This window comes from Scophthalmus maximus, chromosome 18 (genome assembly GCF_022379125.1).
Source record: "Scophthalmus maximus strain ysfricsl-2021 chromosome 18, ASM2237912v1, whole genome shotgun sequence".
NCBI lineage: Eukaryota > Metazoa > Chordata > Actinopteri > Pleuronectiformes > Scophthalmidae > Scophthalmus > Scophthalmus maximus.
The window spans coordinates 16,467,421-16,482,908 of NC_061532.1; the positions used below are offsets into that span (position 1 = coordinate 16,467,421).

At 44.0% G+C, this 15,488-nt stretch overlaps 2 protein-coding genes across 2 annotated transcripts; one reads left to right on the forward strand and one right to left on the reverse strand.

Moving 5' to 3' along the window:
- The first annotated feature begins 330 nt into the window (after positions 1-330).
- On the forward strand, positions 331-6,492 carry hsp90ab1 (heat shock protein 90, alpha (cytosolic), class B member 1). Its single transcript, XM_035617604.2, has 12 exons — positions 331-514; positions 1,647-1,790; positions 1,891-2,097; positions 2,210-2,369; positions 2,683-2,816; positions 2,935-3,252; positions 3,370-3,535; positions 3,633-3,823; positions 4,339-4,486; positions 4,596-4,864; positions 5,488-5,821; positions 5,913-6,492. Exons 2-12 carry the CDS (start codon positions 1,647-1,649, stop codon positions 6,029-6,031), a joined length of 2,190 nt encoding a protein of 729 aa, XP_035473497.1. The 5' UTR covers positions 331-514; the 3' UTR covers positions 6,032-6,492.
- Positions 6,493-7,954: 1,462 nt separating this feature from the next.
- On the reverse strand, positions 7,955-13,618 carry slc35b2 (solute carrier family 35 member B2). Its single transcript, XM_035617611.2, has 4 exons — positions 13,367-13,618; positions 11,187-11,374; positions 10,923-11,083; positions 7,955-10,328 (listed from the first exon to the last, which is right to left on the reverse strand). The coding sequence occupies exons 1-4, from the start codon at positions 13,384-13,386 to the stop codon at positions 9,396-9,398; spliced, it is 1,302 nt and encodes a 433-aa protein (XP_035473504.1). The 5' UTR covers positions 13,387-13,618; the 3' UTR covers positions 7,955-9,395.
- Between the last annotated feature and the right edge of the window lie 1,870 nt (positions 13,619-15,488).

The following is a 15,488-nucleotide window of genomic DNA, read 5'->3' on the forward strand; positions in this document are numbered from 1 at the left end:
ATCTTAAAATTTCTTTGTAAATTCCGCTATTTCTGCTATATTCTGTCCACTGTGCTGCTGTAACGACCAAATTTCCCCATTGTGGGACGAGTAAAGGCATATCTTATCTTGTACCATCTCATTCAACGACTGAACATCATCTTATGATGATTTTACTATCATCTAACATGTATATTGTATTACACTCAAGTTATGTAATTATCTGCTTTCATTAATAAACATTCATCCTCTTTATAATGTCCATGACAAGAAATCCCAGTTGACTGTATTGACTGTCAATATTTTTCTTCACATTATTTTCCTCTGACTTTGTCTCTTTCTGCCACACAGACTAGTTCCAGCGACGGTGTGCGCCGCGCGGAGTGATACGGGGCCGCACAACTGCGGAGCGTGTGTATAAAGATTCCGGTCTATTAAAAGGAAGTCCCTTTCCATTTCCCTGCGTCAGAGAGCAGAAGGGGACTGTACTTTGGTCGCATTTTAATTCAAGAAAAAGTCACCGAAATAAGCAAAGGTACGTACTGGAGCGGTGCCACTGCACACGGTCACGCGTTTTTACTCCCGTTTGCGCGGAGTTTTTGACCGAGATAGTCTCGTGGATGTGTGTGTGTCTCCCACGACGAGACCTCATGAGTCACGACGGTAAACCCTTAGCATCGTGTGGGCAGACGTTACGAATATAAATACTCGTCGTTTTTAAATATTCGTGTACATGTTGCACGCTGCTGTTTTTTTTTAATAACCTTCACGCCTTTGTGTCGCTTTGAGGGACAGGGGGTTTGTGGTGCTCGGCGGCGTTGAATGCGGCAACTGCTAGCGGCTGCGCAGTGGTAGGCCGGGGGCTCGGACTGCACCAAGGCAGGTGTGGTGGTGGCCGCAATGACACGCGATGTTGTTTAACACGAGCTGGTCGTGATAATTCACACGTTGCGCTAATGGGATGGATCATAAAACCCGTTAGCCTCTTAATAAAAACTCATTTAAAAAAAAAAAAAAAAATCATTTTAGCGTGACTAATGTAGCGTTTGGCTGCATATTTTGAAATCAAAATCAGATTTCTAGGTTACGTAACCTACCTAAAATGGTGTTTTGGGTTGGGTTGGTTTAAATACTAGTTTGTTTTAATGTATAATGGTATCTTTGTGGGGTAACATGGTCCTTTTATACCCGGAGGTGTAAACGGCTTTATGCTAACATCCGGTTTGTCGTAAATCACCGTGTGGACTTTTTTTTTTTTTAACTTTTAAATTTGACGAAGTTTTAATCGCACAAGTGTTTCGCGATGTAGTGCAGCGTTCCTCAGCGGTGATATGTATTTTTCTATCGCCGGCCGTTCCTCAAAGCACGTGTTTGCGGAGTCCATTGTCTGTCGGTCGACGCCATGTTGGTTAAAGGGGGCTACTTCCGCCTATCTGTGGTAACCGGCGATGGCGGCGTTCCAGTGTTATGGGGCCGGCGCGATCGAAGAATGGTTCCGCTTTGATCGATAAAGGAAACCGAAAGAATTTGATTCTCCGTTACTCCATGTCGTCGGTCGCCCTCTGTCGAGTGAGTTTAGATTACACACCGTTTTTTGGACTGTACGTTTTGTATCGTTAAATTCTGAGTCTACTTGCTGAAAAATGTGATTTTTATCTTTTGTGCAGATGCCTGAAGAAATGCACCAAGAGGAGGAGGCTGAGACCTTTGCCTTCCAGGCAGAGATCGCTCAGCTGATGTCCCTGATCATCAACACTTTCTACTCTAACAAGGAGATCTTCCTCAGGGAATTGATCTCCAACGCTTCTGATGTGAGTTCCCCCCCCCCCCCCCCCCTTTCAGATGCTCTTTTTGTGATGATGGGTCATTTAATATTAACTGTAATTTCTAATCTATTTTTGTGTGTTACAGGCTTTGGATAAAATCCGCTATGAAAGCCTGACTGAGCCCACCAAGCTTGATAGTGGCAAAGATCTGAAAATCGAGATCATCCCCAACAAAGAGGAACGCACCCTGACCCTCATCGACACTGGAATCGGCATGACCAAGGCCGACCTGATCAACAACCTGGGAACCATCGCCAAGTCTGGCACCAAGGCCTTCATGGAGGCCCTGCAGGTATGATGATGAAACATGATCTCAATTGCAGCATGTGAAAAAAATAGCTATGTTCAAGACTGTTTTTTTTGACTGCTCTATTCTGAAGTTTGAAATGATTGTTCCCTTTTAGGCTGGAGCTGACATCTCCATGATCGGTCAGTTTGGCGTGGGTTTCTACTCCGCCTACCTCGTTGCCGAAAGGGTGACTGTCATCACCAAACACAACGATGATGAGCAGTACGCATGGGAGTCCTCTGCCGGAGGGTCCTTCACAGTCAAGGTTGACAGCGGTACGTGTCCTGGCATCGTTGCAGTATCAGAGAAGCTGACTTGGAAACATCTGCAATAATATGCTAATGTGTTTTTTGTTATAGAAATAAATTACCAGCAGATATTTTGAGTATCTTTCAAGCAATTTGTCTCAAGATAAAACGTTCGACATTCAATACTTGGACAAGTCGCATTGATTTTGGGATTGTTGCATTCAAACACGTTAAAAATGACTGGCAGCTTGACGTAAGCAAAGTGAAGTTGCGGACCTTGTTGAAAGACAAGACTCTGACGAAAACAATGTTTTTAAAATGTTTGTACAACTGTTGACAGGCGAGCCTATGGGCCGTGGAACAAGGATCATCCTGCACCTGAAGGAGGACCAGCTGGAGTACATTGAGGAGAAGAGAGTCAAGGAGATTGTCAAGAAGCACTCGCAGTTCATCGGCTACCCCATCACCCTGTTTGTGAGTATTTTTTTAAAATTTGACTCGACAATGTTCCATGCTCCTTTTTTTATAGTTAAGGCTGGTTAAGCTGTTGCGTTGTCAATGAAGTTAAACGCTTTCATTTTTTAATGTGCAGGTGGAGAAGGAGCGCGACAAGGAGATCAGTGACGACGAGGCAGAGGAGGAGGAGAAGGAGGAAAAGGCGGAGAAGGAGGAGAAAGAAGAGGGTGAGGACAAGCCAAAGATCGAGGATGTGGGCTCGGACGACGAGGAAGACTCCAAAGACAAGGACAAGAAGAAGAAGAAGAAGATCAAGGAGAAGTACATCGACCAGGAGGAGCTGAACAAGACCAAGCCCATCTGGACCAGGAACCCCGACGACATCACAAACGAGGAGTACGGCGAGTTCTACAAGAGTCTGACCAACGACTGGGAGGATCACCTGGCTGTCAAGGTAAATGGCGCAAGGCCTAAGCAACCAGTGCATGCGTATTAATGCCTCAGCCAACACAGTGGCTAAAATGGTGTCAAAGTAAAAAGAAATTAAAGTGGTTTCTTTTCTCCTTCACAGCACTTCTCTGTGGAGGGCCAGCTCGAGTTCCGTGCTCTCCTCTTCATCCCCCGCCGCGCTCCCTTCGACCTCTTTGAGAACAAGAAGAAGAAGAACAACATCAAGCTGTACGTCAGGAGGGTCTTCATCATGGACAACTGTGAGGAGCTCATCCCAGAGTACCTGAGTAAGTGATGCCCCCCCCAGCGGACCACCTAAAACTTCAAAGCTATAATATGATAACAGTACATTCAACTAAACCATGACTTCATTTATTTTTCCAGACTTTGTCCGTGGTGTGGTTGACTCCGAGGATCTGCCCCTCAACATCTCCAGAGAAATGCTGCAGCAGAGCAAGATCCTCAAGGTCATTCGCAAGAACATCGTCAAGAAGTGTCTGGAGCTCTTTGGCGAGCTGGCTGAAGACAAGGAGAACTACAAGAAGTTCTACGAGGGTTTCTCCAAGAACATCAAGGTATCTGAAATATACATGTGCTGCAATTTTATTTTTATTTGGGGGAAAAAAACAAATGAGCTTTTAATGAAAAAATTCCTTTCATTCATTCCTTGTCTTCAGTGCATCCCATGGAGTCAAGGTTTATACTGTCATCGTTGTGGTTGCTTTGCAGAGTACTCAGTTTAGTTGCTTCAGGCCAATCAAATCGCCTATAAGATATTTTGTGTAGCTAGTGAACAGAATGTTGTTTACTTAAAGATCAATTAATGTCTGTAGATTAGTCGCTTATTTTGTTGAATCGGTGTTAGACTATGTCCATAAATTATTCAAATAAGGCGTGACAACTGATCTTGCGTGTCAGCACAAGTCACATGATGACGCAGAGTTGTCCTCTAATCATGTGAATTGGTCTTGTATTACAATATACATATAATTTCAAAAAAAGGGAATCAAGAGCGGGGGAATTGGATAAACCATGATTCAGGCTTCTTGTTTTCCGAGTACTGAACGATTTTCCCATCATCTCTCCGTAGCTCGGTATCCACGAGGACTCCCAAAACCGTAAGAAGCTCTCCGAGCTGCTGCGTTACCAAAGCTCCCAGTCTGGCGACGAGACGACCTCCCTCACAGAATACCTGTCCCGCATGAAGGAAAACCAGAAGTCCATCTACTACATCACCGGTGAGACTTGCATAACTTTACTTTCGGAGTAGTTGTAAACTATATAGAAGTTTTAAAAAATTGTAACGTATGTGGAAAATGCTAAATCTGACCCAATTTGATCTCCTAGGTGAAAGCAAGGATCAGGTGGCCAACTCGGCCTTCGTGGAGCGCGTCCGCAAGCGCGGCTTCGAGGTCCTGTACATGACGGAGCCCATCGACGAGTACTGCGTCCAGCAGCTGAAGGAGTTCGACGGTAAGAGCCTGGTGTCGGTCACCAAGGAGGGCCTGGAGCTGCCCGAGGACGAGGAGGAGAAGAAGAAGATGGAGGAGGACAAGGCCAAGTTCGAGAGCCTCTGCAAGCTCATGAAGGAGATCCTGGACAAAAAAGTGGAGAAGGTCAGTGATGAGAATGAAAGATTTAAAAAAAAAAAAAAAAAATTGTATCCAGTCTTTCTCCTCATTGCAGGATTTAGTCTCTTAAAGTTGACAGTATTCTGTTTGGTAACAGGTTCCCTAATTCAGCCCAGCTTGTCTCGTGGTGAGTTGAATCAGACTTGAGACGGACCCGTGTTTTTATCGAGTGTTCCCCGAACGATTTGCAGTTGTTTTTTTGAGTTGTGAGTTTCAGGTGATTTGTGTGGAGATGCTAAAAATCCAGCGATGTTTTCGGAAACCTAACCTTTTTTTGTAATGCCAGTTTAACACGTTTCAGTTTGCATACTTGGTTTTATGGAGTTTGAAAAGCATTTTCTGACACTGGCAGAAGATTTAACAAGTTGGTGTTTAATGTTTTTGTTCGACAGACTAGACGCAGCATGTTGAGGTTTGTTAGAGTTGGTAAACGAATGGTTTGTCCTGGACGTCCCGGTGTGTTATTTCTAACATGACTTGTCTGCATGCACTTATTAACTTGATTTTTCTTCTAGATTTTTCTAAAGTACGCCGGCCTGCTGCTAAGAACATGTTAGGTTATTTTTTTCTTTTTCTTAATGTTCCCTGTTTCTGTCTGTCTCGTCCAGGTGACGGTGTCCAACAGACTGGTGTCCTCGCCCTGCTGCATCGTGACGAGTACTTACGGCTGGACGGCTAACATGGAGCGCATCATGAAGGCCCAGGCGCTCAGGGACAACTCCACCATGGGTTACATGATGGCCAAGAAGCACCTGGAGATCAACCCCGACCACCCCATCGTGGAAACGCTCCGGCAGAAGGCCGACGCCGACAAGAACGACAAGGCGGTGAAGGACCTGGTCATCCTGCTGTTCGAGACCGCCCTGCTATCCTCGGGCTTCTCCCTGGACGACCCTCAGACCCACTCCAACCGCATCTACAGAATGATCAAACTCGGACTGGGTAAGGACACACTGCTGATTAACTTCTGGTAGTTATGGCGATTTTGGTTACTCGCATTGATCTCTAACGACCAATCCTCGTGATCTCCCAGGTATCGATGATGACGACGTTCCCGTGGAGGAGACCACTTCCGCAGCCGTCCCAGACGAGATCCCTCCCCTAGAAGGCGAAGGAGAGGATGACGCTTCACGCATGGAAGAAGTTGATTAAATCGACCGGCCCCTGCTCCCAGATTTTTAACACTTTAGCCTCACTTTTCAATTGTTCATTCCTTAAAAAAAAAACGGCAGTAAATTGCAAAACAAATAGTCATTCATGTTTGTGTGGTGGACCAGTGTTGCTCTTGCGTCCGGAGCATTTACTCTGCAAACGCCCCCCCCTTTTAAGAAAAGCGATTTTTGGTTCTTGCTGTAATAAGTTCATGGTGACAGCACATTTGTTCATCAAAGTACCCTGTTGCACTGAGTTTTAAATGTCCGAGTGGTAAACATGTGAACACGGGAATGGTACATTCCAGTATCGGGTCTGGAGGGTTCGGGGAGGTTCTGCTCATGTGCAACACTGCACGCTGCATGGAGAGAGGACTGTATGATTCCTTTTGCCTGAGTCCAGGCTTGTCTGTATTCCAAGTCGTCTTTGTTTTGCAAAAAATTAAAAGATGTAATACCTTATTTTGTCCTTTTGTTGTAACTGTATCTATTACCTTTAATCCCAGGGAGATTAAAAGTCAAAATTCAGTTCCTGTGTTTATTTTGTGACATTAAAAAAAGACTGTTGGGATAATTGTCATTCAGGAAATGATCTAATGTCCTGATTTTGAACACCTTGCCAAACAAACATGTTCTTTAACTGACCACTAGGTGGAGACATACTACATTTATCAAGTACGGTTCCATCCAATTGTAATCTATTTAAGGGAAACGACATTTTAATAAAGATTAGCTCAAAGATTAATATAGCGACTAATCGTAACAAAACAATTTCTAGGGAGAGTATTCACAAGGACAAACAACTTGTAGATTCTATTCACATACTACATTACGCCTTGTGTTATGCTAAAGAAACCCAGGGACAGTAAACAATTCTCTGAATGAGACCTAATGTCCTGAGTTTTCTCAGAACTGTCGAACAGACAGACGACCGGTTCTTTCCGGATAGAGGGGATTTTTTATTCTATACTAAACATCCTGGAGAAATTTCTCTTCGATACTTATGGATGGATTTCCATGGCATTCATGGTACCCAGAGGATGAATCTTAATGATAGTGGTGATCCCAATTTTCAATTTTGTGAATTTAAGTGTTAGGATAGATCAATTGTTTATCCCTTCACATTTCCCTTAAAATATGTGACAGATGACCCAAAGGTTTCTTCCAACCGAGATGAGTTATAGGTCCAATAAAGCAGAGATGTAACTTACTGTAACTAGCAGCACGTGTATGATGGAGTACTGCAGTTCATTCTGTTCACCGGTCTCCTCAAAGTCAGTAAATCCAATAAAGCTCATGCAGATTAAAACAGATGAGTTAGTATTCAATAAATCGTCTGCCCGCAAGTGGCGGCGGTTCAATTACATATATTTGCTCCTGTGACAGCAAAGTGTGTACACAACGTCCTTAGTCTACATGAATGTTTGAGTACGCATCTAAATCTGTTGACTGTCGATAAGTCACATCAGGCTCATGGTGTCACACCCATTCCCTCACTTTGTCCCGTTTCAGATCTAGTGATGTCCGGCCTCGCTGGAATCCAACTGGCGAAATCCTGTCGCTGCGACAGAGAACTTTGTCTCTGCAGTGGCTTCCAACCACCTGAAAGATACATTTCCAATATTCTTGTACTCGTCTATGTAGGATGTTCAAGGGCTTGTTCCAACTATGTGGCTCATATATGCAGAAAATGTGGATCTGCTCACTGAGCAGAAAAACAAAAAGACCTGCGATGAAGCTGGTCTTTGTAGTTTTTGGATTTGACTGTTGTATCAAATGTCTGCCATTTTCTTCACGATTCATCTGACTGTAAAGCACCTTGGACTGTATTTTTTTGTTCAATCAATCTATCAAACTACCAACATCGTATTACCCTGTAAAAACAGTTGCGTCCAGTACAAACCAAACCCCTGCACTTAACAGATTTTAAGTTAATTTGTTTTTTTATTAATAATCCAGTTACCAGAGCAAATAGTAGAATGATAAAAAAAAAGAAAAAGAAAAACAATGTACCAGTAACAATTGCATTTGTATTGTATACTGCATTCTCCTCTGCAAACACTCCCCAGATTCTACAATGTACAATTACCTTCACGTCCGCAACATCCATTCAGTCTCCTTCCAAACATTGACATATAACAGTGAAACACACGAGGCAGTCCTTTTCTTTTCTGTTTTTTTTTTTGTTTTTTTTACAAAAGTACACAACAGACAAGTTGGTTTGGAAATAAACAATATATTTACATGATTATTATTATTATTTTTTAGCTAAATTTTGAAACATTAAATAAAAATCTTGTATTGTGAAGACGAGGACAAAAAGGAGCAAAAGAAGTACCAACAGCAGCAGCTTCTGGTTCAGTGAAGTCGGGAAAAGTTACACAATTTTGTAAGTGACTTAAGTATTGTGTGCATTTTGTTACACCAACTGTTGTTCACTGCCTCGAGAACAAGTTTGTCAATATTCCATAAATCAAACTACTTAAGTATGTACCTTGTCCAGTACCTTTGTTTACAGCTTTACAAGTTTACAATGAGAGATAAGATTCTCGCTGTTGTGACCGAAAAGATAAGACGGTCATATGGATCGACAGCGTTTATCTTTATGGAAGGTTGTTTTATTCAAACTAGAGCGCGACCGATATATCAATTATCAACTGATTTGAGCCTTTAAAATGTGCATATATGTTTACATTTTATGTAAAATTTATGATAAAGTTCATGGTTAAACGAAAATATCAGGCCTCAATTACATGTCTTTGTCATAAAGGTTTGATGACGAGACAAATATATATATATATATATATCGCCTTAAGTATCGGTATCGGGAATCTTGTACTCCTAAATATCGATATCGGCCCCCCCAAAATCCATATCGGTCGTGCTCTAATTCAAACGTTCTGGATGAAGTTAAGCTATATGGCATTATTCAAGAAATCTTGAAAAGTCATGCTTAGCTATACGGCTCACAAACCTTTACCAGAATCACGGTAACCTCAAAACCTTAAACCGCCTGCACAAGCCTCATATTGTGGTTTATAGAAAAAAACAAAAAACAACAACATATATTTCACCATTTAACCGTGAAAGAGGTGACGACACAATCTGGAGTTTTGGGGGAATTGTGTATTCAAACAATATCGCAGGCACTCAAATCACATGGACCCCTTAGGGGCATTGTGGTGTAATAGTCAAATTTTGCTGAATCCCTTTCTGTACCTTGCTAACAAAAAATCAAAAAAAACAAATAAGGAAAATTAAAGAAACCAAAAAAAATGAACGAGCCAAGCAGATACACAGAGATTGACAAAAAGCACCACAGAAAACGTGGCCTCAGTTCCCAGTTTCGGCGCGACGTTGGAGCGCTACACCTTCTGCGGGAGCGGCAGCGCCGAGCTGCGGCCCGACTTCATGCGGTTGCGCGCGTACACCCGGAGGAAAAGTGCCAGGAAAACCACAGAGACGCCGAAGCCGCCCACGAGGGTAACGGCGTGGCCGTACAGGAAACACGAGAGGAGGATGGCGATGGCCTGCCTCAGGGTCATGATGATGGTGAAGACGGCGGCGCCGAACTGGCTGATGGTGTAGAAGATGAAGAGCTGGCCGCACGCGGAGCACACGGACAGCAGCACGGCGTGTAAGGCAAACTCGGAGTGGCGCGCCATGAAGGCGAGCGAGTCGAAGAAGGCGCCCTGCTCGAGCAGTGAGCCCACGGTGAAGAGGCAGGAGAACAGGTTGACGCCGAACATCATCTGCACCGACGACATCTTGTACTTGAACATGTTGTCCTGCCAGTTGGAGGTGAAGCTGTCGAAGACGATGTAGCCGACGAGGATGAGGACGCCGCTGAACGTGGTGACGTTGGACGGGTGCTTGCCGGCCGTGCTCGACAGCAGGAACATGCTGACGCCCACGGAGATCAGCGCGGCGGTGAAGTACTCCCAGTACTCGTAGCTCTTGCGGGAGATGAGCTTGCCCATGAGCATGACGGGGATGACCTTGGAGGCCTTGGCCAGGACCTGCGTGGGGAAGCTGATGAACTTCAGCGCCTCGTACTGGCACCAGCTGCTCAGGATGTTGGAGAGCGAGGCGTACGAGTACTTGTACATGGGCGCGCCGTGGCGCGGCTGCTTGAACACGATGCACCAGACGCCCGACACGGTCAGCGCCAGGATGCGGTTCATGAAGACCAGGAACTGGGAGTCCTTGAACTTCTCTCCCTCCTCCTCTGGAGTCGTGGCGCCGTAGGAACGCGTCATCACCCTCTCCTGCAGGACGCCCCATGTCAGGTACGACACCTAAGGATAAGGAGTATTGACTTTTAAAGGAGTGGAGAAATTTTGAGACATTCTTTTGCAGAAACAATTTCTGTTAATTGCGGCAATGGGTGGTTCCGATTTCTTTTGGCTAAAAAATCACTGAACTTCTGAATTAATCCAAATCTGTCCTAACACAGAGTTCAGTTCATGTCATACTGTTTATAACTTAAAGTTAATGATTGCTGTAATCATTCCTCCTCTCTGCACTGGGTGTGAAAGGATCCCTTGTTAATGCAACTAGACATGAATCCGTATCTCTGTCCTTTGTAGTCACATGCTGGTTTATTATTGTCTGTTTGCTGTTAAAGGTACAGCTGCATACAGCTACTGATGCGTCTTCGTTTTAAAAACTACGACGATCTCTGTCCGCACAAGCATTTTTAGCTCCGAATCAGTTATAATCCCCCATCCATATTAACACCCCTGAAAACTTGATATCCCGTCACCAATTCACATACACTGAGCACGTGTGTGCCGGTGTAAACAGGAAGCAGATCTTCTGCTCTGCAGCTGGCTGCTTAACTAACAGAAAACACTAGGGAGCGAGAAACAACAATGGGGACGGCTGCCCACCTGAAGTCCGGCGGCACAGAAGATTAGCTTGATGGCCTGTTTGACTGGCGAGCCTGAATCTCCCTCGTTCCTGGGTGCGACCGACACGTCGTCCAACAGGCCCGTTTTGGCCTCGCTGCCAAACACGCAGGTTCTTATCAAAGGGAAGCAAATCCCACTACCTGAAATGTGCAGGAAACAAAAAATAAAATTAAAATAAATGTACTAGGACTACAATCAATTAATCAGTGCGTCAGTAAGTGTATCGTTTCCGTGTGCCCAAACCTGTTTCTAGGTAGTTGGTGCGCTTCACGTAGCTGATGAGGAGGTAGCCGGGGACGATGATGGTGGAGTATCCCAGCATGTTGATGAGGAAGCGGAAGAGCCAGACATCGTGCCAGCCCTCCAGTACCGAGGATTCTCCCACAGCCACGGCGGAAGGGAGGAGAAGCAGCACGAGTGCGGGCGAAACCCTGAGGGTAGAAATACAAATATGGTAGATCAGACAAAGAAGGCCAAAATCTCATTCTGAATCCTTTGCTAAAAAAACATTTGACATGCAAGTTGTGTGTGTGTGTGTGTGTGTGTGTGTGTGTCTGCTGACGTGACGGGGGCGGACCGACACAACTTCAAGAAGGTACAAACAGGTTTTTTTACAAACTGATTACAGCGACCGTCAAACTCCGACTAAATTTGTTTAATGTAATGTACATTTTCATAACAAAAGTTTCCAAAACTCTTCCTTCATATCAAGACCGATGATAAATAACAAACCAGGTGACGATGGGCAGAAACTAAGTCGCCGATATAAAAGTTAATGTTGAAGCATTTCTGGCCCATTTCGTGATATTTCCTTCCTCATCACACTGAAACATTAGGAATCGATCTGATGTGGGGTTTTTTTTACTTTCCAGCACATTGACAGGTTTCCTGAAAGACAGCGGTTCTTTCCTATATTGACTTGGGATCAATCACTCCAACAGAGGAATGTTGCCATAATGAAACATTTTGCAGGGAGATGAATAATAATGGCTGCTCTGGAAATTTAGTTCTCCATTCATGAGGTCGGCATGCTTGCACAAGACAAATTTAAAAAAAATAAATATGTATATAGAGAGAGAAAGGGAGCAGAGGTCACGATATCCAAACTGTTTGATCTTAAGGTCGAGTCAAGCGTCAAAAAATACTGGAGCCAAGCAACACAAAGGCATCTTTCATCAGACCTATCCTCAGTCACCGAGTCAACAATACAAAAACATGTAGAGTACACGCCGACCCACGATAACCTGTTAAACCAGACACGGGCGGGGAGCGAGGTGAGATGAACCTGCCTCGCCCCAAACCCCACTACGATTATCTCACCGGCGACTCGAGCAGCACCTGCGACGAAAGGGGCCCACACACACACACACACACACACACACACACACACACACACACACACACACACACACACACACACACACACACACACACACACACACACACACACACACACACACACACACACACACACACACACACACACACACACACACACACACACACACACACCATGCTGTCGTGGCAGTGAGTTGGGAGCGTGAGTGAGGGCAAGGGCCTCCTCCCGAGGGGGGGGGGGGCTGACGAGCACATACAGAGCCTCTTTTGTGAGGGGGGCTCGGCTCTGCTCTGCTGCTGTGGCCCTGGCCGGCCAGTGGGGCCACTGCAGCGACACCCTGGGCCTCGGGGAACAAGAAGCGTATTACATGGAGGAATGCACCGACTTGGGCCGGTCGAACCCACGGGCCCGACGAGTGAACTGTGCCAAAAAAAAGAAATTTACCTGAGGAGAGAGAGAGAGTGAGCGCTCGTTGTCTTGTATGAATACATGACGGAAAATAAGATAAGATAGGACGGAACTGTCCTCATGCCACGGCCGGGGGACGTTTACCTTACGTGTATATGGACTGAATAAAGACAATGACATAACACACCTGCTTTCATGTAAACTCCCTGGTTCCTGGTCTGAATGGATTATTGATATATTACAATCAGATCCTTTAAAAAACCTTGTATTTTGATGATTCCCATCGATTTCGATGTGGCCAAGTGACCAACTATTATCAATATGTCGACCTAAGATGATCAGAGCTACAGACAAGACATTGTCGAGCTATTAAATGACATCAACGTCTTTCCAATCAATATGTTAATGGGCGACATGATTTATGATAAGAAGAAGATGTGTTAAAAAAAGGAAAATAAGGTGGTAGCATATGGTGGCTCACTGACACCGGTTCCTCTACTTTAGCCAGCAGGAGGAACAATAACAGAGTTCTTTCGACTACGAATTATGGTAATTAACGATGTATTTCTCATAATCATAACTATCATGATCATAATCAGCTACTACTACTTCCTCCCTCCCGCGCCAGGACCGACCACTCGTCCGGTTAGCTCCTCTCCGTCCCTCCAACCGTTACCTCCATGAAGAAGATGGCATGTTTCCCCCCCGACGACACCGGGCGCCGCGAACCCGCCCGACGGACTCAGACGCGTCCGCTGCGGTGGAGCATGAAGCCGTGGCGCGGCCGAGGTCTCTGGTGATACTACGGGGGCTCGTCTTCCTTCCTTCCTCCCTTTAGCTCCGCTGGTCCTCAACTTATCCGCCGATGTGTTCACTTGAGCAACAGCGGCCCCTTCCTCCTCCTCCTCCTCCTCCTCCTCTTCGTCCTCCTCCTCTTCTTCCTCCTCCTCACGCTCAACGGCAGACGAGGCCGCAGACGTCGCGCCCTCCAGCGACTCCGCCCCCTGTCGGCGCGGAGGAGTAACTGTCACGACCATAAAAAAAAACTATATTTAGATTTTCCCCCCATTATTTAAAAATGATAATTGTAATAATAATACATTTTATTTATAGAGCACCTTTCATTGATAAAAGCAATCTCAAATCTCTAAAAACAAGATAAAAATAAATATAAACAAAGGTTCAAAAAGAAAAAAAAACATTGGTAGAAGAAAAAGTACAAAATGTAGTCTAATGCTTGTTTAAAAAGAAAGTTTTTTGGCCCTTCTTATACTAATGTAATGTAACTCATTATTTTTATTTATATTTACACTTTTGTGGTAGCCCATTGAGATTTAACCAAGAAATCTGTTAAATCAGGTTACTGATGAATCAATAATTGATGGTTGATGGATTGAGGTGTCCTCGACATGAGAATATAAAAATAAAGATCCATTGATATTTAAAGCTGGGAACATTCATGCAATTAGTGTATTTTTATTTTTATTAGATAAATTAGATAGATAAATAGATAGATAGATAGATAGGTAGGTGGGTATGTAGATAGATAGATAGATAGATAGATAGATAGATAGACTTTATTCATCGCAAACTGGGAAAAGTGCTGTTTAGTACTACCCCCCATAATCTGTTAAACCAGACACGTTGGAAATTAGATGACATGCCTCGCCCAATCCCCGCAAACAACTTAGGTATAGGTAACACTGGCCCACCTGCAGCAGTTCAGAGATACGGAAATGACAGAAATACAGAAAGTTCTGCTTGCAGAATTCATGTGTTCTTTCTGCCCCTAAGCGTCAACGGTTGTGCACATATTGAACACATTATAATGTGTTACTATAAGTTGGAGACACATCAAAAAACATATGAAAGTAATTAAACATAAAGCCAGTAATTTGCACACTTTACAGTTTCCATGACGAAGTAACAATTTAACCATGAGCAATATTGGTGTATGTTTGCAAAGAACAAGATTGATGCCCGTTATAAGGAAACGCTAAACGTCACCAATGGGGGAAATGTTTAATGTAAGATATTGTCCATAATCATAAGATTTCTGTTTTGATTATTTTTTCACAGGTTTAAGTGTTTATGACAAGACACATCTGGCTTGGTGATCATTGATCACTGCTTTGGCACATTAAGAGACGTTGAGTGTTTTACACTAAACTGAGCCACTTGTACTCAACAGAGTCATCTTTAAGTGTTATCAGTTACATCTGTGCTTTACCTACCCAAGGACACGTCTGCTCTGCAAACAGCCTCATGCTGACCCCTGGCGTAGAGGAAGGTGATGGAGGGAGGAAGCAAACAGTGTTAATCTCCTCTGCGTGTAACACAAATGCAATTTATTATATTAACCTGATGTTAAAAGTTCTTTTTAAAATTCATTTGTAGTGAGATTCTGCATTTCTTTGCTTGTTGAACAGCTTTAACCAGTTGTGTGAGCCATTCTAGGAGGGTGAAAAAAGGTCAGCCCTTTATATTAAGGGAGAAAACATGCACAGGGGATCTACTGCTTCTTTTTTCCCCATATATGGGGCAGTGCCCTGAACGTAACGCACAGTCACAATGAAGTCAGATGAGCTTTAATGGTGCCTTCAAGTGTAGTGGGAAAATTGGCTACACACACAAAAAAAAACTATGACAGTAAAAACCAAAAAGGCCATAATTGGTTTCAGTTAGATAACAATTTAATTATGAGGAGCGTTTGAAATTCTGGAGGCAAACTACTTCAACATAGTGTCTTGTTGGATTTCGGTTTGACTAGTTCGTGTGAAAATGTTTTTTTTAATGTT